The sequence below is a fragment of the Nymphalis io genome, chromosome 2 (genome assembly GCF_905147045.1).
Source record: "Nymphalis io chromosome 2, ilAglIoxx1.1, whole genome shotgun sequence".
Lineage (NCBI taxonomy): Eukaryota > Metazoa > Arthropoda > Insecta > Lepidoptera > Nymphalidae > Nymphalis > Nymphalis io.
Window position 1 is genome coordinate 11629682 of NC_065889.1, and position 24530 is coordinate 11654211.

Consider the following 24530-nt stretch of genomic DNA (forward strand, 5'->3'; position numbering starts at 1 on the left):
GTCTTTTCAATGTTCATCCCGAGACCTACTTGTCTTGAAGAATCGCTCAGGTTGTAAATTTCACTTATACACAGCAATCTGCATTACAAATTTGCATATGTAGGCTTATAGTTACAATAAATTTCATGCTTACCTCGTCTAACAAATGTGCATGTTACATCGTGGCATTCAGTATTTATGCCTTTTAATTATCAATTACATATCAATAACAAAATTATCCCGAGTGCTGATACGATCAAAATCATATCAATTTTCCGATTACGGACCATCTTAATAGTAATTCATAATCAAGATTATTCTTTGTCTTTATTTTTTTTTATTAAATTGCAATGCCATCACAGACAAAGAATTTATTTTAAATGACTTAAATGTAAAAACTTATTGTTATAAAAATTTATTGTTATATACATTCTTTAATTGTTCAGCTACGACACGATTTTCTATAAAACTAAAAGCAAACATATTTGTGTGTGTGTGTGTATTGTTTCTTGTGTTTGTCGTTCACGTTCACAGATGTCACTGCACCTTTAAGGAATGGAAACATCGAAAACAAAATATAAAAGAGAATATGTAAATGATTGTGTATTATAAAAAGTTTTATTTTATATTTAACAACAATCATTTTAAATATTGTTATCACAAACTTTTTTTTAATTAATTCAAATAGTTTTTTATAACTCGGCATCTATTTTTTTGATAGAAATATTGTAACTTAATTTTTTTTATAATATTAGTTAGACAGACTGGTAAGTGGTCACCACGAACCACAGACTTTGGCATTGTCAGAAATATTAACCATCGCTTACATCTTCAATGCGCCATCAACCATGGGAACTAAGATGTTATGTTCCTTGTGCCTGTAATTACACTGACTCACTCACCCTTCAAACCGAAACATGACAATACCGAGTACTGCTATTTTGCGGTAGATTATCTGATGAGTGGGTGGTATATACCCAAACGGGCTTGCACAAAGCCCTACCACCACTAAAAAATATATATTAATTTTAAGTACGTAGCTTTGTTATTTTATTGGCACTATCCATCGCCCCGTGCCAGAAACGTCAAAATACGTATCAAAATTAAAGGTGAAAATCAATGTGATATCTAAAATGAAGATAACGCAGTTGAACGAGAGAATTAAAAAAATATCATTTTCAGGTGAACGTTACCTAAATGCATGATAAGAAGGAGATACATTATCATACCACCAATTTATCTACGCAAATTTTATCAAAAATGCAAGAACACATATAGTTGGCTTCTGGTTCTATCTTTGTAAAACTTCTTTTAATATGAGTATTTATTTACTCTACATATATGTCTACATGACTGCCTCGTTGGTCTAGTGGCTTGATGTAAGGCCGCAGACCCGAAGGTCCTGGGTCCAATTCCCAGGTCGGGCCAATAAAAATTTATTGGGTTTTTCTGTCAGAAAATTCTCAATAATAGGCCGGAGTCTGGAAGTTGGAAATGTATACACTTTCGTGCCTCGAAAAGCACGTAAAGCCGTTGGTCCTGCGCGTGAACACTTTCCGGTCGTGTCGGATTACCGTCCCATCGGATTATGAGCGACAGTCGAATATATAATTTTTAAATAAATTAACCACAATTCTAAAAAAAAAGTTTCTAATATAAATAGACAATAAAAAAGTTTTAATTGTTTCAAGCTATATATTATTATTATATAAAAAAGGGGATTTCACACGATAACACTTCCTGGTATTTTTATTAAATTCGTATTAAATAAATTAATTAAATATATCAGATACGGTTTATTATTTATCTTAGAAGTAATTAATTAAATTTGAATCGTTCGATGCTTGATAACAATACCAAGAATGTAAGATCAAATAAAACGATTAAAGTTCCTTCAACAAATAATAGCGTGTTTGATTTTAAATTAATGAAATACTATATTTACATTATATTCTAAGGATTATGACTGTGTCTTTATCGAATTTCAGCCACGGCGGCCAATTTCAAATACTGGCCAACTGTTTTGGACAAACACAGGCGTTCTCTCGATCCTTTAGAACGGACGACACCGATAAAGATTAAGCGCATGGCCAACGCTTTATGGACTTAGCAAGACACGGGCTTGCAGGACTATTGACTATCTAACTCAGATATGTTATTGAGAATTTCTTGCCAGAAGAGCTCATTATTATTTTAAAGAGACAGTAAATATAATAGGGATATAGGACGGATATAGTTAGGAAATTATCTAGTTTAACGGTAGCACGCGCAAGCGACCTCGTGGCGTGGCTCGTTAAGACGGAAAGGGTACCGCTTGTTTTTTAGTGGGTATACATATGTTCGGAGCGCACTCGGCGCCTTGGACAACGGCGAGCCTCACATATCCCCTCACTGTTCCCGTGGGGGAAACGCGTGTTTTTCCAGCGTTAAAAAACAGGTATCTAGCGAGAGAAAAGTCTTCATTGCATTAAACAATTTCACGAATTAAAATTAAAACTTGTAAAATAAAACTTTATATTGTTAAAAAAGGTAAATAAAACCATCCAAATTATATACAAGCATTTATTTTTATAATTTAAACACAAATTTTGCAAACATTCAATAATGCAATCATAGCACTAATATTATTAATAACTTACTTGAAAATTTTCTATTAGAATTTAAAAAGATAACTTCAATTAAAATAATATTACATCGCTTAGGCCTCTCTTATCTCGTGCTTTGCTATATTAGGCCTTTTTGAATACAACGGGGAGTGCAATGAACTATCTCATACCACGGTTAGCGATCTGTCATAATAAATCAAATATTTAATTCGGTGATACTTTGAAACCCTTTTGAAAAAACAATATTCAGTCGAGTTATTTTGAATTTTTAAGGTCAAGTCTGATATTCTAAGATCGATATTTGTTTCGTGAAACGGAATGTAAACGTAAGATGAAAGCAGACCCGAAGTACTCCAAGCATTCTGTTTTATTTCCTTCCGAAAAGCTAAATCAGGGTTGTGCCGTAAATTAAATATTTGTTTTTGAATTTGGAACTGTCGATTGCTAAACACGACCCAGTCGATTCTTTAATACCACTCTAAATGTCAATACGTCTTCAATTGTTTTTATTTCACTGACTTGTGTCAACTGTCAAATTATTAAAGTCAACTTTTTTTTGTAATTGTGTACATAAGTTAAATACGAAATAACTAAATTGTCTTTTAATAATAATGAAACGTATGATTTTTTTTTAATTCTTATTTTTTGGTTGTTATCGTTATTTAGTAGACATTTATAAAATAATCAAATTTTACTGATCGCTAAACTTGATAATCGGTAGCTCGAATACAAATTGCCATTTTCACATTAACAGCCAAGCGAAATAGTTATTAATCTGTGCATAATAACTGGATTAATCCACAAATTTTAGGTTTAAATTAGTAAAAGTATTAATAGTGTGTCAATTAATCATATGTTATTTACATTTGTTAGCCTATTTAGCACTTTACAATTCTTTGCAATCTTTAAAATGTTCACAGAAATCCAAATCATGATATATTTATCAAAATGAGAGTTCTATTCGTTAATGTAACTGTTGCTCTTTGCTGATATCGAAAAAGGAATCTTGTGCAATACAATGTTTCTGTTCAGTTTTGGCACTGCTCATCATACCTTGGCCTTCCTTCTATACATTTCATACGAAAAAAAAAAAACATAAAAATTTAAAAGTGCAAAGAAGTAACTCTACAACTACTGGTATTGCCTAAGTGTTATATCAATATATATAAAAGTGAATAAGAGGCACTCTATAGGTTTAAATACGCAGGTTAAAATAAGCGTAGTTCTCGAAACATCGAACGTGAAGTAACATGAATATTGACTCTAGATTACAATTACTAACATCAGCCGATTATTATCAATCGTATAAGCTACCCACAAAGCCACTGAATCCGTCCGAATCCATATAAATTTACTTCGAAAAGTCATATCGAAATTATTCGGTACAGATGTCAGCTTTATTGACCTTATACACGAAGTTGTATAATTTACATCTAATCTAAATTAAAATCAACAAAAACCCGACATTGTAGATCTATTAAAATTATATATTAGTATCTTCCCTACTCCTCGTAAAGTATCGTCTTCCACAACAGATTATATTTGACACATAGGCAAAGAAGGTATGCCTTCGAATTAAAAAGATACAAGAACTAAGATCCAAACAACAACGATACCTACTTTATATACTAACACTCATACAATATTTACATGAAAGAAATAATAATCGATTAACTATAAAATACGTCTCGCAAAGGTTAGATATACCATTGTAGTAATCATTTTGAATTTCGATCGTAAAGATTCGTCTATAAAATACCAATATTCGAAAGCTGAACTGGACACTACAATATCTAATCTAGATGTATCGATCCTAAACATTAATTTACTAAACCATATGGTCTAACATGCGCAGTATACTACACTTTGTTGTTATTAGCTTTTCTGTCATCTTCAGACAAGATAACGAATCCATCACATCGATTATTTCATATGAAAGTTCCAATTGCTTCTGATGTCTTTCATTTTCTCATTTGGTAAATGGTTATTTTATCGAAAATATTTAATTCATATTTATTAACATCATGTTCAACGTTTCAATCGTGGCTTTGTATTATTTTGTTTTGTATTAGCACATATTTTAGTGATGTCGAACGAAATCGTATCATTTTTCTTTTATATCATTGTATTTTTCAAATCGATCCACAAATCGAACCTAAACGTACAACTTTCTAATATTGGTCCGCTACAGAGTTGTGAAGTGACCTAGCTCATACACTTAACTTACTCTAAGGCTAGAATGAACTTAAACATTTCTATGCCTTGCGTGATATGTATTGCAATAGAGGCGTTTTAAAGCTAAGATTTCTTGTATATCTTCTACTTATTCCATTACTGTTATGAAAAAGGCCCTTACGTCATTATTTATTCTGTTTGTATCAAGATTGTTTTCTTCGCCGCATTAATTTCATATTTTTTTATTATCATTGATAAATTCCCTTTAGCCCATTCTTGAAAGATATGTAAAGTCTTATCAACTATTACGAAATTATCACTACATATTTCTATTATTAACTATAATTTATTATTAACAAGTGATATGTTGATGGAGGCATCACTCCCTTTAAAATAGATAATAACTTTAACTTCATGAACAATATTATAATCCTTACAATCGATAATGATAACTTAAACAAAGCTTGAAAAATATATAATGGACTTATAGAGCAATATAACACTTAAGGTGGCTTATAATTAAATTATACATAATTATTTTATAACTATACATATAAAAATAATTTAAAATATATAACGCCATTGATTTACTGGACAAAAACATGTACTAGGCCCACCGCTTACGACCATACGGCTATCACACAACCGAAACACTTCAATTACTTCCTAATATTATACGTCATTTTTAAATATGACTTCACAAACATCGAATTAGCAGAGATAGATTAAGAAGGATACTTCATAATGCATTTCATTTTCAAATAACTTTCCATTTTTAGCTACTTCTCATACACACAGTGGACCATCTAATAATAAATTATCTACTGAATTTTACCCTCAAACAATAGACTCGAACAGTGGATCTATAAATGCCAACGGAACAAATAAATATAAAAAAAAAACTTAAATTCTCAATTACGCCCATAAATTTATCATTCATTTTTATTTTAATAAAATTAAGTTCAAGCTTGTCAGAGAAATAAGACTTAAGCCAAGCGGCACGTGCGATGGCCGTAAAGAAATCGCTACATTGGTACAATTTTTGGGTGTTTCTGGTTTATCTGTAAAAGAAAAAAACACATCTTAATTTACGCAATAATGACTCGGATAAAATCATCTAAATTAAAAGTGCAAATGTGAACTAACCAGTTGCAGCCATCAGTTGGGGCAAATACTTTTGCCAGAAAGCGCATTGCTTAACTCGTAAACCATGGCCCACAGCACTTGAGTTCACTGCAAGCGAAAGATATTCTCTACCAAATGCCGTATGGACTGGCCAGTGGACCTTCGTCAATTCACCATCAGCGTTCATTGATGGATTCCTGTAATTAAATTTAAGGAATATATTAAAATTTTTATAAAATTTAAAAACAAAGTACGCAAAGAAATAAATATCAAGACTTTAGTTTAGTAAGCCTTAAAAAATAACTGAAACAACATAAATATTAACATCAAAATAATTGTTACATACCCAGATCGTGCAAAATTAGCCCAATATCTCATTAAACGTCTGCTAAACTCGATTTCTTCCGGAGAATAATTCTTCCCAGGATTAAGTGGTTCACCGAATACATAGTTTATCTCATCCGCGTGCATAACACCAGTCCATGACGGCCATGGATTGTTCTTGCTACGATGTTTATAGTAATAAGTGTACACGTTGTTACCAGTTTCTGCGTATCTATGAGCGAACTCATTAACGCCACAAGTAAAGTGATAATCTCCAACCATTTTGTCTAAAGCATTTCTATTTTTCACTGGATCGTCTGGATTCAGCCAGTCGGTATATTCGTATACTATAGCTTGTCTCGATACGTCATTAACATATGGATTTAATTCTCTGACCGCTTGAAGATATTGTTCCCTCGATATTCCAACGTTCTCTTCTTTTGGGAATAATTCCGTCAAATAGTAAAGAATAAAGTAATAACCCTCTTCCGTGTTGGAACCCATAAGAATATTTGTCTTCTTAAAGTTTTGATGAGCTAAAGATTTCCGAGGCATTTCATCCAAGAATGAACCATCAATAATAGGTACAAATGGAAATTCACAAATACCAAGTGTCCCCCATTCATTGTTCACTAATTCATCAGCACTTTTTTTTCTTAGACACTCTATCATGGGTCCCATATCTGCCCTTGAATTTGGACAGCGAACAGCTTCAGCCAAACGTATGCCTCGTAAAATACTTTCCTCTCTGGTAATTATTGCCCAGGGAGCTGTAGCTGCACCGGATTGCATAATAGCTTGAGAGAATAAATTTCTCGAAAGTGGCGATAACAAATGTAAAGAGACTGATACAGCACCAGCAGATTCACCAAATAATGTTATATTATGGGGATTTCCACCAAAATAACCAATATTATCTTTTACCCATTGTAAAGCCATTAACTGATCAAATAATCCAGCATTTCCAGGGACATCTGGGGTATCAAAAAATAGGAAACCTAGAGATGCAACTCGATACTGCATCGACACATAGACAATGTTTTCCTCTGATACGAGGATTTTTGGGTCATATACATCCAAAGTAGCAGTTCCAGAATAAAACCCGCCACCAAATACCCATAGCATAACCGCTGCATTCTTTGGACGTGGTTTTGGCGTAACAATATTTATGTATAGGCAGTCTTCCTGCATATCAGTGTTAGGATTCCACATCATTGCGCCTGGAAAATCTCCAAACACTGTATCTATGATTTGGACGCACGAGTGTGGCAGTGTCGTTGTATTAAGGATTTCATCGCCCCAGTTTTCTACTGGCCTTGGATGTCTAAATCTTAGATCTCCAAGAGGTTTTTGAGCATACGGGATGCCGAACCATGCATCGACCTGCTTCCCAGTCGCTGCTGTAAGCGTAATACCCTTAACTCTTCCCTTTCGCGTACGAACTACTAAAGGATCATCGGTCTCGGGACCTAGTTGAGGTTCATCTGCCATGAGCTCTTCAATTCGTTCATGATTGGAATAGAACCTTTCTTCGTTGGCTCGCTTAGAAGAAGATTCTGCGTCTTCAAACTTGGCGCGTTTCGAAGAAGTTTCGTGTTCGTCGAGGCGCGGGAGGATGGTATCAAGCTCGGGGTTGTATCTAACGGCCTCTCCGTGTCCGCGGTAGGGTTGGGGCGGCGCAGGAACAGGGAAATGCGAAGCGTGGTCGGGCGCATGATGCCTCGCGCGGTGCTCGTGGGGGCTGGCTAGCGCACGCGCCAGCAGCGCGGCGAGCGCTGCAACCAGCACGCGCATGCCGCCGCTACACGCGCTCCCACAGTCACCACCTGGAATTACACGGAACATAACATAATATCATAATAATACCATAACTACAACTATAAAACTTATGCTCATTAATTAAAAGATCGCGTTTAAGTAAAAACGTTAAAATGTAATAGTTATATAAGTCACCAATGTTTCGTGGTCACCACGACCTCGCTTAGTTAACGCTGTCATTGCCTTATGTTAATATTTTATGTATTTTTAATATATTGCATCTTATCACTGCCGAAGTTAGGGTCAATAATTTCTATCAATGCTATGATTGCCTTTATGATACTAAGTTCTGTGTTAATGTCTGTATGTAACGAAAACCATATTTGAAATCAAATCAGCCGAATATCATATTACATTAATATTATTATTTTCGTTATGTATTGATTTCCATATAAGACATATATATATAGTATTTATTCTTACATCTTATACATATTTTTTTCTGTAAAAGATTATATGAATATTACATGGATATGATTGATGAGAAATAAAACTACTCAGTTTCTAGCCGGTTCTTCTTGAAAGATTTCTACATTATATGATTTCATTTGACATAGTTCCATTGTACTATCAATCTTAATTGCATAGAAATCCAGCGAGAAAAGCGCAGACACCAACTGAACATCCATTACCGGTCATAGGAAGGCCTTTGTATTGCAGCGAGTGAACATCGCTTAATTGTTTATTGAGACTATACCAGTACATTGAAAGCATTCATTTTGAACTAACGATAACTGTAAACTGTCTGTCTGAATGAATAATATAGAATGATAAAAAAAAATAGTTGGTGATTTTTTTAATATTATAAGGCGGGCGGGTAAATGGATCACTTGATGGTATGTGGTCTCCACCACCCATAGAAACCATTTCTTGGGAACTAATACTGTTCCTAAATACTAAGTACTGTTCCTTGTGCCTGCCATTAGAATGAATCACTCCTCAAACCTGAATACAAAAATACTAAATATTGCTGTTTAGTGGTAGAATATTAGATGAATTGATAACCTACCCAGACGGGCTTGCACAAAGCCTTACCGCCAAGTAAATAAATTTCTGGGTTATTTAATATATTTTCTATTCAGAAGTTTATCACATAAACTCTATTTACTGTAGATAGTATAAGATTAACCGATCAAATGTGATTGCATATAAAACCCGAATGAATGGGTATCAATACGTGTCATCTTCTTCCCCCAGTTAATACATAAGTTCTTGTAATGCGGCTTTCATTAATACATCACTTGATAAATTAATTTTACATAAATAGCCATGTCTTTATGTTTATTTTTTTGTCGCTGGTGAAGAAAAACATCATGGTTTTTTTTTTTAAATTCCCGTATGAAGGAAGTGGAGACAATCATAGCCTAAGAGCTCAGAATCGTAAACCATTCTGCTATTGACAACGATTAACCCTATTTAAACAACTTAAGCTCACTTAATTTAAGCTCACGAAAGTCAACGGTGCTTATCCGGAATGGAACCTTTTATATTCGGATTAATATTTTTTAGACACATCTCGGAAAATTTATATAAGAAATCCGTTACAAAAAATAGAACAGTATCGTTACAATAGTCATGAAATTTCATAGCTTCGAACCGTTCTTCAAATATTAACATTCGTCCGTTCGATGGTTTGTATTGACAGAACAAAGTAAATACACACTGATATTGCTAGGGCCGGTCGGTATTACACGAACAAACACGGGTAGCTGTAATATCCTGAATTGTTTCGAATATGCGTATTATTACGCTATGTTTAAAAGTGTTCTCTCGACTACAGAATTGTTTGGAAAAGTCAATATAATTTGAAATATATATTTTATTTTTCAATAAAAAATCAATGTATCAATTTTTTTTTCAGTGGGACACTTACAGACTGCGATATTACTTTCTTAATATATATGTTAAGATAAATGATAATCATTTGCATAATCAATCGACTCAAAGATTACGCAATAATATAGTTAACTAGTTTCTACCCGGGTTCACCTTCGTGTCACATACACGAATTTATCTGTTAAACCCTATGTCCTCTGTACCTCTGATAATAGGTTAAATAGTTGAAACGTGAAAGCGTAGCAAACAAATAAACAAACAGTCACTTTCGCAAGATGTTCACAGGTCCATAAAAGTAAATTTAAGGACACAGAGCACAAATATATAAATAACCAATTCGAAATGTAAAATTGAGTAAAAAATCACTAGTTCGTACGTTCTTGCACATAAAATAACAATATATACTAATATTATAAATACGAACGTAACTCTGTGTGTCTGTTACGCCTTCAAAGCTAAACCATTGAACTGGTTTTAAAAATTTGGTATGAGGCATGCTTGAAGTCTAAAGACATAGACATATTTTTTTAAGCCGCGAGTGAAACCGCGGGCGAACACAAGTATATTACTAGCTTACAACTATATTTACCGAAGAATAGATATAAATGTACTCCATACAGATATATTTGTCAAATTCAATCGCAATTTTTATTAAAATACTACTTTTCATCACGTTGAGTTGGTTATTAGTATAGCTTACTTTCTTACTGGTGGTAGAGCTTTGTGGAAGCTCGTCTGGGTAGGTACCACCCACTCATCAGATATTCTACCGCAAAACAGCAGTACTTGGTATTGTTGTGTTCCGATTTGAAGGGTGAGTGAGCCAGTGTAATTACAGGCACAAGGGACATAACATCTTAGTTCCCAAGGTTGGTGGCGCATTGGTGATGTAAGCGATGGTTAACATTTCTTACAATGCCAATGTCTAAGGGCGTTTGGTGACCACTTAGCATCAGGTGGCACATATGCTCGTCCGCCTTCCTATTCTATAAAAAAAAATAGCACATTGAGAGTTTTACAGAAAATTAATTTGTAATGATGTTTTTTTAATTATTATTATAATAATCATTGGTATTGTTACAGTTAGCTGTTTGGTTATATTTTATGACCACAGTAACAGTAACACCCTGTTAATGTCCCACTGCTGGGCTAAGGCCTCCTCTTCCTTTTGAGGAAACGCGCGTTCACGCGTTCTAAACACTATGCCATCTCGGCTTTGATTAATACATCACTTGATAAATGAATTTTACATAAATGACTATGTATTTATGTTTGTTTTTTTCACCAGATAAGTTTTATAGAACAGTACAAGTAAATAGATCGTTCGGAACAATGTTTTTTTTTAACTTATTTGACGAAGGCTGAAGGTCAATAGGCTGACTGGTGTGTATACATACTCGGCCACATCTACTGTCAATCTAAGAAGTTTGAAACACTTCCAAAGTTAATACGCAACCATTTTTGGATTCTAAAATTTTATTTCCTCGTAACTGAAACACTAGTTCTAACTGTTTGGTCATAAAATACTTGTAAATAATTAACAAATGAAAGACCTGCATACACCCCTACCGGCCGTATAATAACATTTTTTTATATCTCATTATTTAAATAAATTTTAATTCTACGTACAATGTCTCTACGTGTGGCTAGCTACAAGTAACTAATTAGAAATAGAAAATGTAAAGGTATAAAGCCTCTTTTCTTCTCGTATAAAGCACAAAGCAACAATACTTTCATTTTATCTTTATTTAGCAGGCAAGAAAATAGTCTGAGTAATAACAAACGCATTACACACAACGAAAGGTCTAAGGGATAACATTATTAGAGATAGTTCATCCTTGTATTGTTCTTAAAGAAATTAACAGTATGTATTTATTTTAGTTTTTATTTCAAATTCATAAATGAATGACGTAATGACGTTTCAAATTCTAGAATACATTTTATTTAGTGCAACAATGAATGTAGCTAATATGAAGATTTTATAATAATATATAACCTCTATTAAAACCCTTAAACACAAACATAGAACAAGTAACACATACATAGAAAATGCGTATACATGTTAAATATATATACGTGCATATTCACGAGAGAATAGAAGTGCCAATGTAAAGGTTGCTTGACAGCATAAGAGACCGTCATGCCGTTTGTCGTCACGGCATACGTCAGTCTTACCAAGGCGCTCCGACAGATGTTTCACATCAACAATCCTCTTGTGAAATTTAAAAAACAAAAAAGCAATCGAATATCATTTCTTAGACATAAGGAAACTTATTTTAATAAATAATAAACAGTTCGATTCTAATTTCAAAATAATGGTGATGCTCGCGATATCGCGGGGTCACGTGACAGAAGGTCAGATGGTGGGCAGCCATTTGCAATTCAAGCAGACTTAAGTGGCACTGCGACAGTCCATGTCATGCCTATTCTACGGCCTTGGAGCTTAATTGGGGTAATAGTGATCGTTAGGCAGATAGGCGCCTGATAGGAGGAAATAGCAATGCGGTCAAAGCTTTCTTTTAATAGGCTAGAGGCGATTTATCAATTGCTTTTAGTGTATAATTAAGTAGCATGTATATTTAACAAGCGCCCTAATTTTCCAGCAAAAACACACAAAATTTATTGTGTTACTATATAACATTAACGAACATCGAAAATGGTCATCTAGTCTGCCACGGAATCGTGGACATATTTTTTTAACTTTATTAAAGAGTAAGAATATATATATATATTATAAAATCTTGTAATTATTCTGTTACCCTATTTTTTAATTTATCATATAATATAAGTATAGTTTTGTACAAACTTCAGGTAATACATTGTTACTAATCAATGATTCACTCGATATACTACACACCTATTCCAATCTAACATAGACACACAAAACATTTCATTACGTTTTTTTTCCGTTTTGTCAAACGTTTTCTTTGTTCATTATCTATTGTGAGCTTTACTTATCAATAACAAGATATTTGGAAATAAGAATAGAAAAAAAAATTTAAAACGTGCAAATTCTTGTGTTTCTCAAAATTTCATATTTCGAATTTCGACATCTGGTCGAAATTCGAAACTAGGATTTATAAAACATTAACGGCCTTACTTATAAATTTTGCTTTACGATGACTGTTTATTTAAACACTTTACGCTCTTTCTTTTATTATTGATGTCACATACATAAGAAAAGAACACAACGTAAGGCCGTAAAAAATTAGGTATATATTTAAAACCACAAATTTAACATCTTTGATCGATATTTAAAAATACAAGCACATTATAGTTCACTCTTTTCTCTATATAATATAAGACCACAGATTATATAGAAGATATTGCGAGCTGAGATTTCGAAATGAAATTCATGGTCGATTTATGTCCTAAGGGAACTTATTACGAGGGACTTCGTATACTTCGCTATCGCAACTGCGCAAAAATGAAAAATATAAAATGAGTTTTCCAATTTACCGACCGTTTGAGAAATCTACTATATGCGAACGAATGAATGTTTCAAATACATACTACGTTTTGTTATCGTAATAATATTTTTCATACATTGATGTAAATAATGAATGTAATTATGTTATGTAAATGATAAAAATATATAATTACCAAACGTGTTATTAATTCGGTAAGCAATATTAATTTGAATTTTGTGAGTACTAAAATTGTAAAAAGACAGTATAACGGTTATATATAGCGTAGATACTTCTATATAGGTACACATAAGTAATTTTATGTTAGTAGTAGCAATACCACTACTGGTATGTACGTTCAGTGATTACTCGAAAACTGCTTGTACTGTATTCCTGGTGACATTACAAGATATTTCAATAAATATTTGATTTTGAACCCAGGACCTCTCCTAAACCTAACTAACTAACCTAAGTTGACTATACCACCACATAAACCAATAAGGCATAATACGACTAAATACCGCGAGGCCACAGTTGCCTAGATAATCCCCATCTTAAAACGTACGATACACCGTTAAACCGATTTATTAATTGTTAGCCAATCTATCTATCAAACAATAAATGCCTAAAACTGTATGATGTTGGGAAACCGAAAAAATACCTCTTTTTTATGAACCGAAATAAACACCTTTAGAAACTACCTTCATTCATATTTCTGCTGTATTTTATTCGTATACTGCCTTACTACTTTGTCACTGATGGTAGGGCTTCGTGCAAGCCCGTCTGTGTAGGTACCACACACTCATCAGATATTCCACCGCAAAACGGCAGTACTTGTTATTGTTGTGTTCTGGTTTGAAGGTAGAGTGAGTCAGTGTAACTACAGACACAGAGACATAACATCTTAGTTCCCAAGGTTGGTAGCGCACTGACGATGTAAGCGATGGTCAACATTTCTTACAATGCCAATGTCTATGGGTCTTCTTCTTTCACATGTCAAATCAATAATGACAGAAAGAGAAAGTCACTGTTTTTTTTTTATATATTTTTTTTTTTTTTATATTCGCCGGGAGGGCAAATGACTCTACTCCACCTGATGATAAGTGGTAGTAGAGTCCAAACGCGACGACGGCCAGTACAGACGGGAAAAACGTTCTGCACTAGCCGCCTTCGCCTTGCCGGCCCGCAAGATGCCTCTTCACGACTCGTTTGAAGGGACCCGGGTTGTAAGAGGAGGGGAACACGTGAGCTGGTAAGGAATTCCATTTTTTGGAAGTGCGACAAAGAAAGGAGTTGCCAAATTTCTTTGTTCGCGATGGAATTAATGTCACAGTTAGGCGGTGACATCGAGAACCAACTCGCGTGGACTTAAGAAGGAAGGGGGAAGCGGGAATTAGAGAGAATAATTCCTCAGAGCACTCGCCGTGATACAGTCGATAGAAAGCGCTCAGTGCTGCTATCTCACGACGCAATTGTAAAGGTTCAAGGGTGTTTGTGACCTTTACGTCGCCAATAATGCGTACGGCACGTCGCTGCAACCGGTCCAAGGCCTCAAGTAGGTACTTAGCGAAGCCATCCCAAAGGTGCGAGCAATATTCCACGCAAGACCGTACCTGTGTTTTGTACAGCAAGCACAGTTGTTGTGGCGTGAAAAATCGCCGCACCTTGTTCAGAACTCCGAGTTTCCGTGAAGCTGTTTTTATAACAGCCTCGATGTAATCCCTTGGACTAAGGTCGCAGCGAACGTCAATCCCCAGCATGGCGATTTTGCTTTGCATCACCAGCGGAGTACCACAGAGGGAGGGAAGAGGGGAAAATGTTGACTTTTTCGCCGTGAGAGCGCATACCTGTGTTTTCTTGGCATTAAACTCAACAAGATTATCAGAGCCCCATTTGGCGATGAGCTCTAACGTCCTATCGAGTTCAATGACAAGATTCTCCCGCCTCTCCTCAGTTTCCGCCCGCCCAGCCACTGCGCGTCCGTGGTATCCACCATGCACTGTACTATCGTCTGCATAGCAATGTATGTTCCCAAGGGAGAGCATATCATTGATATGCAAAAGAAAGAGTGTGGGAGATAGCACAGATCCCTGGGGGACCCCAGCATTCACTAAATAGAATTGTGAAGCGCAACCATCTACTAAAACACGAAGGCTACGCTTGTGTAGGAAGCTGGCAATCCAGGTGCATAGCTGAGCAGGCAGACCATATGCCGGTAGCTTGGAGAGAAGACTGCTGTGCCAGACCCTGTCGAAAGCCTTGGAGATATCGAGGCTGACAGCCAACGATTCTCCATGCTTGTCGATAGCTTCACCCCAGAGGTGTGTTACGTACGCTAGAAGATCACCTGTGGACCGTTTTGGTCGAAACCCGTACTGACGATCATTAATTAGACAGTGATCTTCTAGGTAATGGATCAGTTGGTTGTTTAAAATCCGTTCCATCACCTTACAAAGTACTGAGGTGATAGCTATTGGCCGATAATTTGCCGGGTCAGACCGATCCCCTTTTTTGGGAACCGCTTGCACATTAGCTCTTCTCCAAGCCTCCGGCACACTTCCCGAAGAGAGAGAAAGTTGGAACAGGCGCGTTAACACAGGAGACAGCTCCGCTGCGCACTTCTTCAGCACTATGGCTGGTATTCCATCGGGACCGCTAGCTTTCCGTACATCAAGTGATTGCAGCTCCGCACGCACATCACGTTGCCTGATTTTGATGTCAGGCATCGTATGGCCACATGCAGGTATTGTAGGTGGCAGTGTACTACAATCATCGATAACGGAATTGTCGGCAAAGAGTTTAGCCAGAAGATCAGCTTGCTCTTGCGGACTGTGAGCTAGCGATCCGTCCGGATTTCTGAGCGGTGGCAGCGAAGGTTGGCAGAAATTGTTTTGCACAGACTTGGTCAGACGCCAGAAGCTACGGGAGCCCCTAGGATGCGACACAAGGTCATGACCAATCTGTACAATGCGCTGTGCATCCGCTCTCGTGTATGCCTTTCTACAGGACTTGGAATTTTTATTATAGTTTGCTTTCAGTGAGTCAATGTTAGATGCCCCGCTAATACAGCCGTTGATCCACTTGCGATATGCCGCCTGCTTAGATGATACAGCATCGGCACATTCACGAGTGAAGCAACGGTTACGCGTACTCCTACTGACGAGATCTGAGCTAGGAATGTAGTATTCCATTCCCAGCATGATCTCGCCAGCAACAGCAGCGGCACTAGCTGACGGGTCATTCCCACTGAAGCAACGTTCCTTCCAAGGGACCGACGCATAGTAATCGCGCATACCGTCCCAATCCGCCGACTTATAGTGCCAAACGCGACGTTTGCATACCGCTAGTGGCGGCAGCTTGGCCTGTGGCACTCTGGTAGAAATAAGGCTGTGATCCGAAGAGCCAAGAGGAGCCTGAACCATAACCTGATATTCCACCGGGTGAGAAGTCAGCAGAAGGTCCAGTAGAGAAGGTGCTTGCCCATCAATATCTGGGATCCTGGTGGGCTGATCAACCAGTTGGGTCAAGTCATGTGTGAGAGCAAAAGCATGAGCAGTCCTTCCAGCATGGTCAGTTTTGAGGGATTTCAACCAGGATTCGTGGTGAGCATTAAAATCCCCCAAAAACACCAATTCCGCGTTAGGAAATTGCTCTTGCGCAGCATCTGCCACCCGACTAAGATGGTCAAATAATCGGCTTGTCTCCAAGTCACCATTGTGGGATCTGTAGAGGCACACGTAGACTCGGCTCTGACGAACCAGGTCTACACGTACCACCAACATGGAGAAGGAGGGGTCCTCCAAGCAGCGCAGTCGGTGACAGCAAACATCCGTCCTGACGAACAAGCATACTCCGGCTTTCGCTTTGAAGGATTCTTCAAGCGTGTAGCCGGGATAATTAAGGTAGCTGGTATCGGCAGGACGGAGTATTTGTGTCTCCGTGAGAAACAACATTGCTGGCCGTGCTGTCTCGAGATGGTGGTGGACAGCGTTGAGGTTAGCGTGGAGTCCTCGGATGTTAGAGAACTCGACCTCAAACAGCGTGGGTATGGTGGGGGTGTGCACCGCTGAACGACCGTTATTTCTTATTTGCGGCAATGCTCGCTCGGGCACTGGCTGTACGCTGGCTGACCTCGAAACGCGGCTGCAAGCCACTTCACGAGTTTTTCACCATGCGTACGGTGGTAACAAGCCAGGTGAATGTTAGCATCCTACCACCAGATGAGCAGATGGTCGCTCAGATATCCCTTAGTCGCCTCTTACGACACCCATGGGAAAGAGAGGGGCAGTGAAATGTATTCTTTCTCCGTCACTGCACGGAATAGTAAAACAGCCCTAAGCAACGTTTATAAGTATATCATAACTACTAAATAATTTTACAATTCCACAGTTAACCTCAAACTGTTCGAGTTTATTATAAATGTATAGTAATTGTGACAACGACTGGCATGATAGCGGATTAGTTGATTTGATTCGGTCAAAGAGTTAATCTTGTAGAATAAGTTAAGCAATCATGCTGAGCGTTTAATACATTTTTTTTCATAGACAAAATCTTTATTCAATATGGGATGTGGCTTATTCTCAAAAATCAACTTGGTGGTAGGGCTTTGCGCCCATCTGATAGGCTTATGGGCCTGTGCATATTATAGCTTTCATTTTTTAAGAGAAAATTTTCGAGAGACTCGGGTCGTTGAGGTAACAGGGTTGGGACTATATGGGATTCTTGTATATCTATAACTGCGCTTAACTATAGCCGTAACCTGGCCTAGTAACCTCGTAGAATTGAATTAGAGTGATGAAGAAAATTTCAGAGATATTTTTTTTTTTTTCATTTTAAATATACAATTTTAGCAAGGGTTAACTGGAAGATAAACCTCTTTGGTATAAAACCGCATTCCTACACTATTAATATAAACTTGCATGTATATATGTCAGTCTACAATAAAGATTAGAAAAAAAGCATAAAGAGAAATATTAATTTTTTAAATGAGATTCTTTATATTAACTGTCCTTTTTATATAAGAGCATACAGACTAAATAGACATCGTTTTGCGAAAAAAAAATGTTGCCATAATTTAATCTGCATTATTGCCATGATTATACTACTTCTTTAATTTTTCATGTTCTCAGTTAATTTCGCTATAAAAATGTGACTCTCATCTTTAGCATTTCATGCGGCAGAGTAACTTAAGTGGAAAGAATCTAAGTACTAGAGATGGGACTAGGATATCGATATATGAAATACATTTAAAAAACAATATTTATAAATACGAAAATAATAAATATATTTTCAAAATATATTTAATTTTCTAAAAAAAATATAAACATTTTGTCGCTATGAATAAACATTTTATATGTATTAGTTTTTGGTTCGTAATCACAATGCTTTTAAACAACGTTCATTCGACTGCTTTGAAACTTTGTACAGGCTCTTTGTCTTTCTTAGCAATATTTTCACGTAAATTTTTCTAAACCATAATTTTTTTTTGTTAGCTATAATTTATTCACGCTAAGACGGGTGGGTCGGTTTTAATCAAATTCAGCATAGAAGTCGATTGTACAATGGAATCAATTTTTATTTAACTATTTAAATAGACTTTATTTCAAATTACGATTTTCGAAACGGGTAAAACTTAGTAGTTAAATGATAAAAACGACACACAGGCAAAAAATTATTTTAATTAATAAACCAAATTTATTTCAAAAAAAGCAGATTTCTACTACTAGACTACTTTTCAATGTTTTAATCTATATACAAATTAAAAACGTGTGAATATAACGAAAGTAACTGAATATTAGTATTGTATTAAATAATGTTAATTCTATAATATTTATTTGCTAAGCTGATCGATGACAAGCTTACATTTTTTTTTTTGATAAGTATCGATAACTATGTACAACCAGCACCCAGCCCAACCGCACATCCCTATTTCCGCCCATAAAGTCTCCGCACGCCTGACTCCGTGCCGGCACATACAAACGACGTAATTATATTTTTCTACTCACTCATCTGCCGCAATCTCGCGCAACGCTTTCTGCAGCAAACATTATTATGATGAGGAATTTCGTTTGCTTTCAGATCGATGCCTTGATATTATCTTGTTAAGTTTCTGATATATTTTGAATGAATCGATAAAGTTCTTTTATCGCTATTTTGAGTGACATCTCATTAAATTTTAACTCTTAAAAAACTCGAGACTCCACGCAAGAATCGGTCGTGAAACGAAAAAAATATTATGCGACATTGACCATAATGATTCCAATACTTCACGATTACCCCCATCAAAATAGTATATCACTATAAGTCGCTTATCAATATTTCACGGTTAAGTAATGAAATGAGTTCTTACAGAATAAAACTACAGGAAAAGAAATTATAATTTGGTAGCCATTTCGTACAAATTATATGTATGATATTGACTACCTCGTTGGTGTGTGACTTGATATATGGCCGCAGACCCGGAGATCCTGGGTTCAATTCCTTGGTCGAGCTAATAAAAAGTTATTGCGTTTGTCGGAAAATTCTCAGTAGAAGCCCGGAGTCTGAAAAGCACGTAAAACCGTTGGTCCTGATTATAAGAGTTAAGAAATAGACAGTGCACCTGTGTTTGCGCACACACTTGTAAACTATAATATCTCCTGCGCAGTTGGTTAATCTCTCTTGAGATTGGCCGCCGTGGCCAAAATCAGTCTCGTGGACATTATGTATGATAAATTATATTGTGAACAGCACAAAGAGAGTGTGCGAAATTTTAGCTCAATCAACTGTTTTAATGCTGACGTAGAAGTTGTAAAGCTTTGTGGCATTCTCCAATAGTCTTGCCGCAAAACAATAATACTTTGTATCGTAATGTTTTTAAAATATGTTACTTAAATATTTAACCGGATCCAATGTAGTTACAAGCACGGTATAAAAACAAACTCATATTACTCACACGAGATTGGCTCGGAAAAAGCTCGTATAGATAAAAGCTTTTTCTGTTTCTTATTTATATTTTATAAGTATAAATAAAAAACTGTTTGCCCTAACTCTCAACGCACAGCAAAAACTTCTGAATCTAGTAAGCATCTGCTAAGAAAATATTTTTGGAAATTTCAACTTTTTGGAGAGGAAATTTATTTGAAATTTTACTCGTACGAAGTTGGGGCGGGCAAACATTTCTTGGCTTATAAATAACTAGCTGGTGTCCGCGTATGTTTTCCTTTTGTATATTTATAATAATAATAATAATATCCTGGGACATTTTTCACACACGGCCATCTGATCCCAAATTAAGCTTGTACAAAGCTTGTGCTATGGAAACCAGACACCTGATATACTACATATACTACTTTTCTTTTGTAAATACATACTTATATAGATAATTACACCCAGACTCAAGACAAACAGACATGTTCATGTACACAAATGTCTGTCCTGGGTGGGAATCGAACCCACAACCTTCGGCGTGAAAGGCAAGTATCTACCAACCACGCCAACCGGCTCGTCAGGTTAATGTTAAAATTATAAAATGATATTTACCTAACACTATCTCGTAAACGCCATGACCAATGCTGGCGACGCATGAGCTGCGACCGAGTACAACTTTTCACATCCTTTAATAAACCACCTGTAACAATAAAATAAATATTAAACACTGATCTTCAGCTGAACGGAATCATATAAAGTTTATATAATAATAATCTTCTTTTTTTTTATAGAATAGGAAGGCGGACGAGCATATGGGCCACCTGATGGGAAGTGGTCACCAAACGCCCTTAGACATTGGCATTGTAAGAAATGTCAACCATCGCTAATACAGCCAATGCGCCACCAACCTTGGGAACTAAGATTTTATGTCCCTTGTGCCTGTAATTACACTGGCTCACTCACCCTTCAAACCGGAACACAACAATAACAAGTACTGCTGTTTTGCGGTAGAATATCTGATGAGTGGGTGGTACCTACCCAGACAAGCTTGCACAAAGCTCTACCACCAGTAATCTTTACTAATCTATAATACCTTAAATAAGAAAGTAACTCTGTCCGTCTGTTTATCTGTCTGTTACGCTTTCATGGCTAAACCATTGAACCGATTTTGACGAAATTTAGTATGAAGCAAGCTTGAACCTCAAGGAATCTTTCTTTACAAGGCTACATTTTATACTTAACACGCAAGCGAAGTCGCAGAATTTTATTATACAATCGAGTACCTGTGTCCCATGTATTCACTTATTTAGATAGGTTGGTGTTATAATCCTATATTTACTTCTCGTGTTTATAAAATGATTGTCATAGTAGATTCACATATGTAAATTTGATCTGAGGCATACATCGTTCATAATGTTATTTCCCTTCATCCCCACACAAAAACTCGATTGCACTTGCAGTAGCGTAGCTAGGCTAAAGGCCCCGTGAAGCGTTGCATTGATTTTACAGATATCGCCAAATGGCAAAATTAGATGAGTTTTTTCACCTAGTAATATAAAATATAATAATAATGAAGTCGGAATAAGAATGAAAATTGATACTCAAATATATATACAATTTGATATTGCTAGTATGAAAATATAATATAGAGGCCCCCTCACCTTAAGGGGCCCTGGTGCACCACACTACCTTGCCCTATGACAACTATACCAATAGGTGCTGAAACGTACTTGAACCCGCATTCTTCTGTTAGAATTAACGTATTCTGGTCACTAGACCATCTCGACTCTTATACATTAAATTTGTATTATGTAAAAGTAGAAAACGAAATAAAATTCGACTGTTTATATACAGAGCACGTTCAACCTTTTCAACAATACACCACTTCAGCTCACTTAAGTTTGTGTTCCATTTACCGTTGACCGCCTGCAACCAATCAGCTAAGTGCTTGCAGATTGGAGCAAACATATATGTACACAACATTACATATATTACAAAGTATATAACAGAAATGTTGATTTAGTGAATGCACCCATTAAGATACCATCGAGTAAGTAAAACTTTCAACATAAAATTTTGGACATATTGAAAATACGGATCGGAATATAATATAGTTTTCTGACTTAAAGTAAATTATAAAATAATATAATGCTTTGCTTTCTTCATCCAGATGGTATCCGTTAAATGAATTTTGTATTCTAATTTGATGCGGTGCAGGGGGATAATTTTTTTATTTCAAGCTTCATCGTTTGATTACATTCATTAAATAATAAGACCCCCCCCCCCCGTCCACATCCCGCATAATTCCTCCCTACCACAAAAACTAAATAAGCTAACATAGAAATTATATTATATATAACTATATTATATAACATAGAAACAATAAAAATTAAAACTTTTCATTTAAAGCTTAGAAGCATGTAATTTATTCATTATTCAGTATTTCTTACGATTATATTGTCGGCTATAGATCAGAAGTTCCTAGGTTGAAATACTGGGTCGAGGCAAAAATATATGTTATTTGGTTTTCTTCACCGGCAATTCTCTACACCAGCCCGGAGTAAGACAACAGTGTTAAAACTCAGGAGTGCCTCTTTCGAGTTGTGTCGGATTAATTAGGCCTTTAGTAAGACCTTAGGAATAACACGCGAAAAGATAAACTTATGTATGTTGACTTCTAAAGTTACTTCTCTTTTGCTTCGCGTTGTTAGAGTAAATAAGGCTTTTGTTATTAGTAGGATTTTAAACGAAAAACAAAAGGCATCTCCACCACTAACAGAGCGTTCTTTTCACACCCCTTTGAAGTATAAGTCCATAACAACCAATGGAATACTTTATGCATTCTCTTTCTACAAAGCTATGATTACCTCAAGGCCTATTCTCAAAGTGAAGTTGAACAAACGTTGCGTGCGGTGTCCCATGAGAGGTGATTCACACGAGAGGCGCTTGACACTGAAACACGAATAGTTTGCCAACAGATGTTGTATCTTTGTCTATTCTATATTCAAAACACGAGAACTATATATGAATAAAATATTGCGTTAAAAGTATTATTGATGACATGGATTAATTTATCTTTGCCTATTACATTTTTTTATTGTTTTTATAAATCTCCAACAAAAGATATACACTAATTACACATTTCTACAATCAATCATTATAAATTTTACAAGTTGTATAGAATTATAAACATTTTACTATAAAAAGTGAAAAATATACAAAAGTATACAAATTAAAATTAAAAACAAAAATTTACCAATATACTTTTTGATATAACATGTATCTTATGTTAAGTAGATAGTTTTAATGAAATTAAATTATATAATGAAAGTATATTAATTAAAAAATGGATTAAAGGATATAGAAATTCGTAATATAAAATCGTATGTAAATCAACACGTAAAATATTGCCTTATCATATAAATACATAAACGTTTAATGATTATATAAGATCATATACAATGGTTTCGCCCGCGTTAAATGTTACTGCCTCCGTGGGCATTGTATGATGTTTTAGGTATAGTCTTTAGGATTTTTCAATAAATGGGCTATCTAATGGAATAATAGTAAAGAACACAGCCTGCTGCGAAGCCTGAAAATCTCACACTGCTGGGCTAAGGCCTCCTCCACTTTTTGAGGAGAAGGTTCATGCTTAAGCTACCACGCTACTTCGATGCGGGATATTGAATATATATGTGATAGATTTTCATCCACCACATGCAGGTTTCCTCATGATGTTTTCCTTCACCGACAAGCACGAGATGAATTATAATAATAACAATAATAATATTCTGGACGAACAGACATGTTCATGCACACGAATGTCTTTCCTGGGTGGGAATCGAACCCACAACCTTCGGCGTGAAAGGCAGTATCCTACCAACCACGCCAACCGGTTCGTCAAAAATTATAAACACAAACTAAGCACATGAACATTCACAGGTCTCCGACCGACCACTTTGACCATTTGGCCATCAGGGCTAATCGAAATAAAATATTTTTTCAAATTTGCCTGTTAAATTCTGCCTGCCGCCTGTTTGAACAAAGTAGACACTCGTTTAAACGAACAAGTAATTATTATATATTAGAATAGATACATTAAATGTATAAATTAAATGTAAAAGAATTTTTTAATCAGGCTTTTATTTCTCTAACGTCGTGTTCAACTACGGGCTTGTAACAAATTGGAATGGAAATGTTACGACATTTCCCTTCTGATTTGCGGTTTAATCTGCCAATGCCTGGTCATCTTTTCAACTGTATAAAAAGGGCCACTCAGTGAAGTAGGCTAAACATAGAAGCCACGAGGGTGAAGAGTCAACAGAAAGATATTCAAATAAAAATAGAATGA

At 35.8% G+C, this 24530-nt stretch overlaps 1 protein-coding gene across 1 annotated transcript in view; it reads right to left on the reverse strand.

The window, feature by feature from the left end:
- Nucleotides 1–2536: 2536 nt before the first annotated feature.
- The window catches only part of LOC126773294 (acetylcholinesterase-like), a 54554-nt gene continuing 32560 nt past the window's right edge, over nt 2537–24530 (reverse strand). The window contains exons 2-5 of the mRNA XM_050494126.1: nt 20792–20879; nt 6232–8035; nt 5907–6082; nt 2537–5821 (exon numbers count right to left, since the gene is read on the reverse strand). Coding sequence (XP_050350083.1) covers nt 5703–5821; nt 5907–6082; nt 6232–8003 — 2067 coding nt within the window. The 5' untranslated portion in view covers nt 8004–8035; nt 20792–20879 and the 3' untranslated portion in view covers nt 2537–5702. The remainder of the gene's footprint in view (nt 5822–5906; nt 6083–6231; nt 8036–20791; nt 20880–24530) is intronic.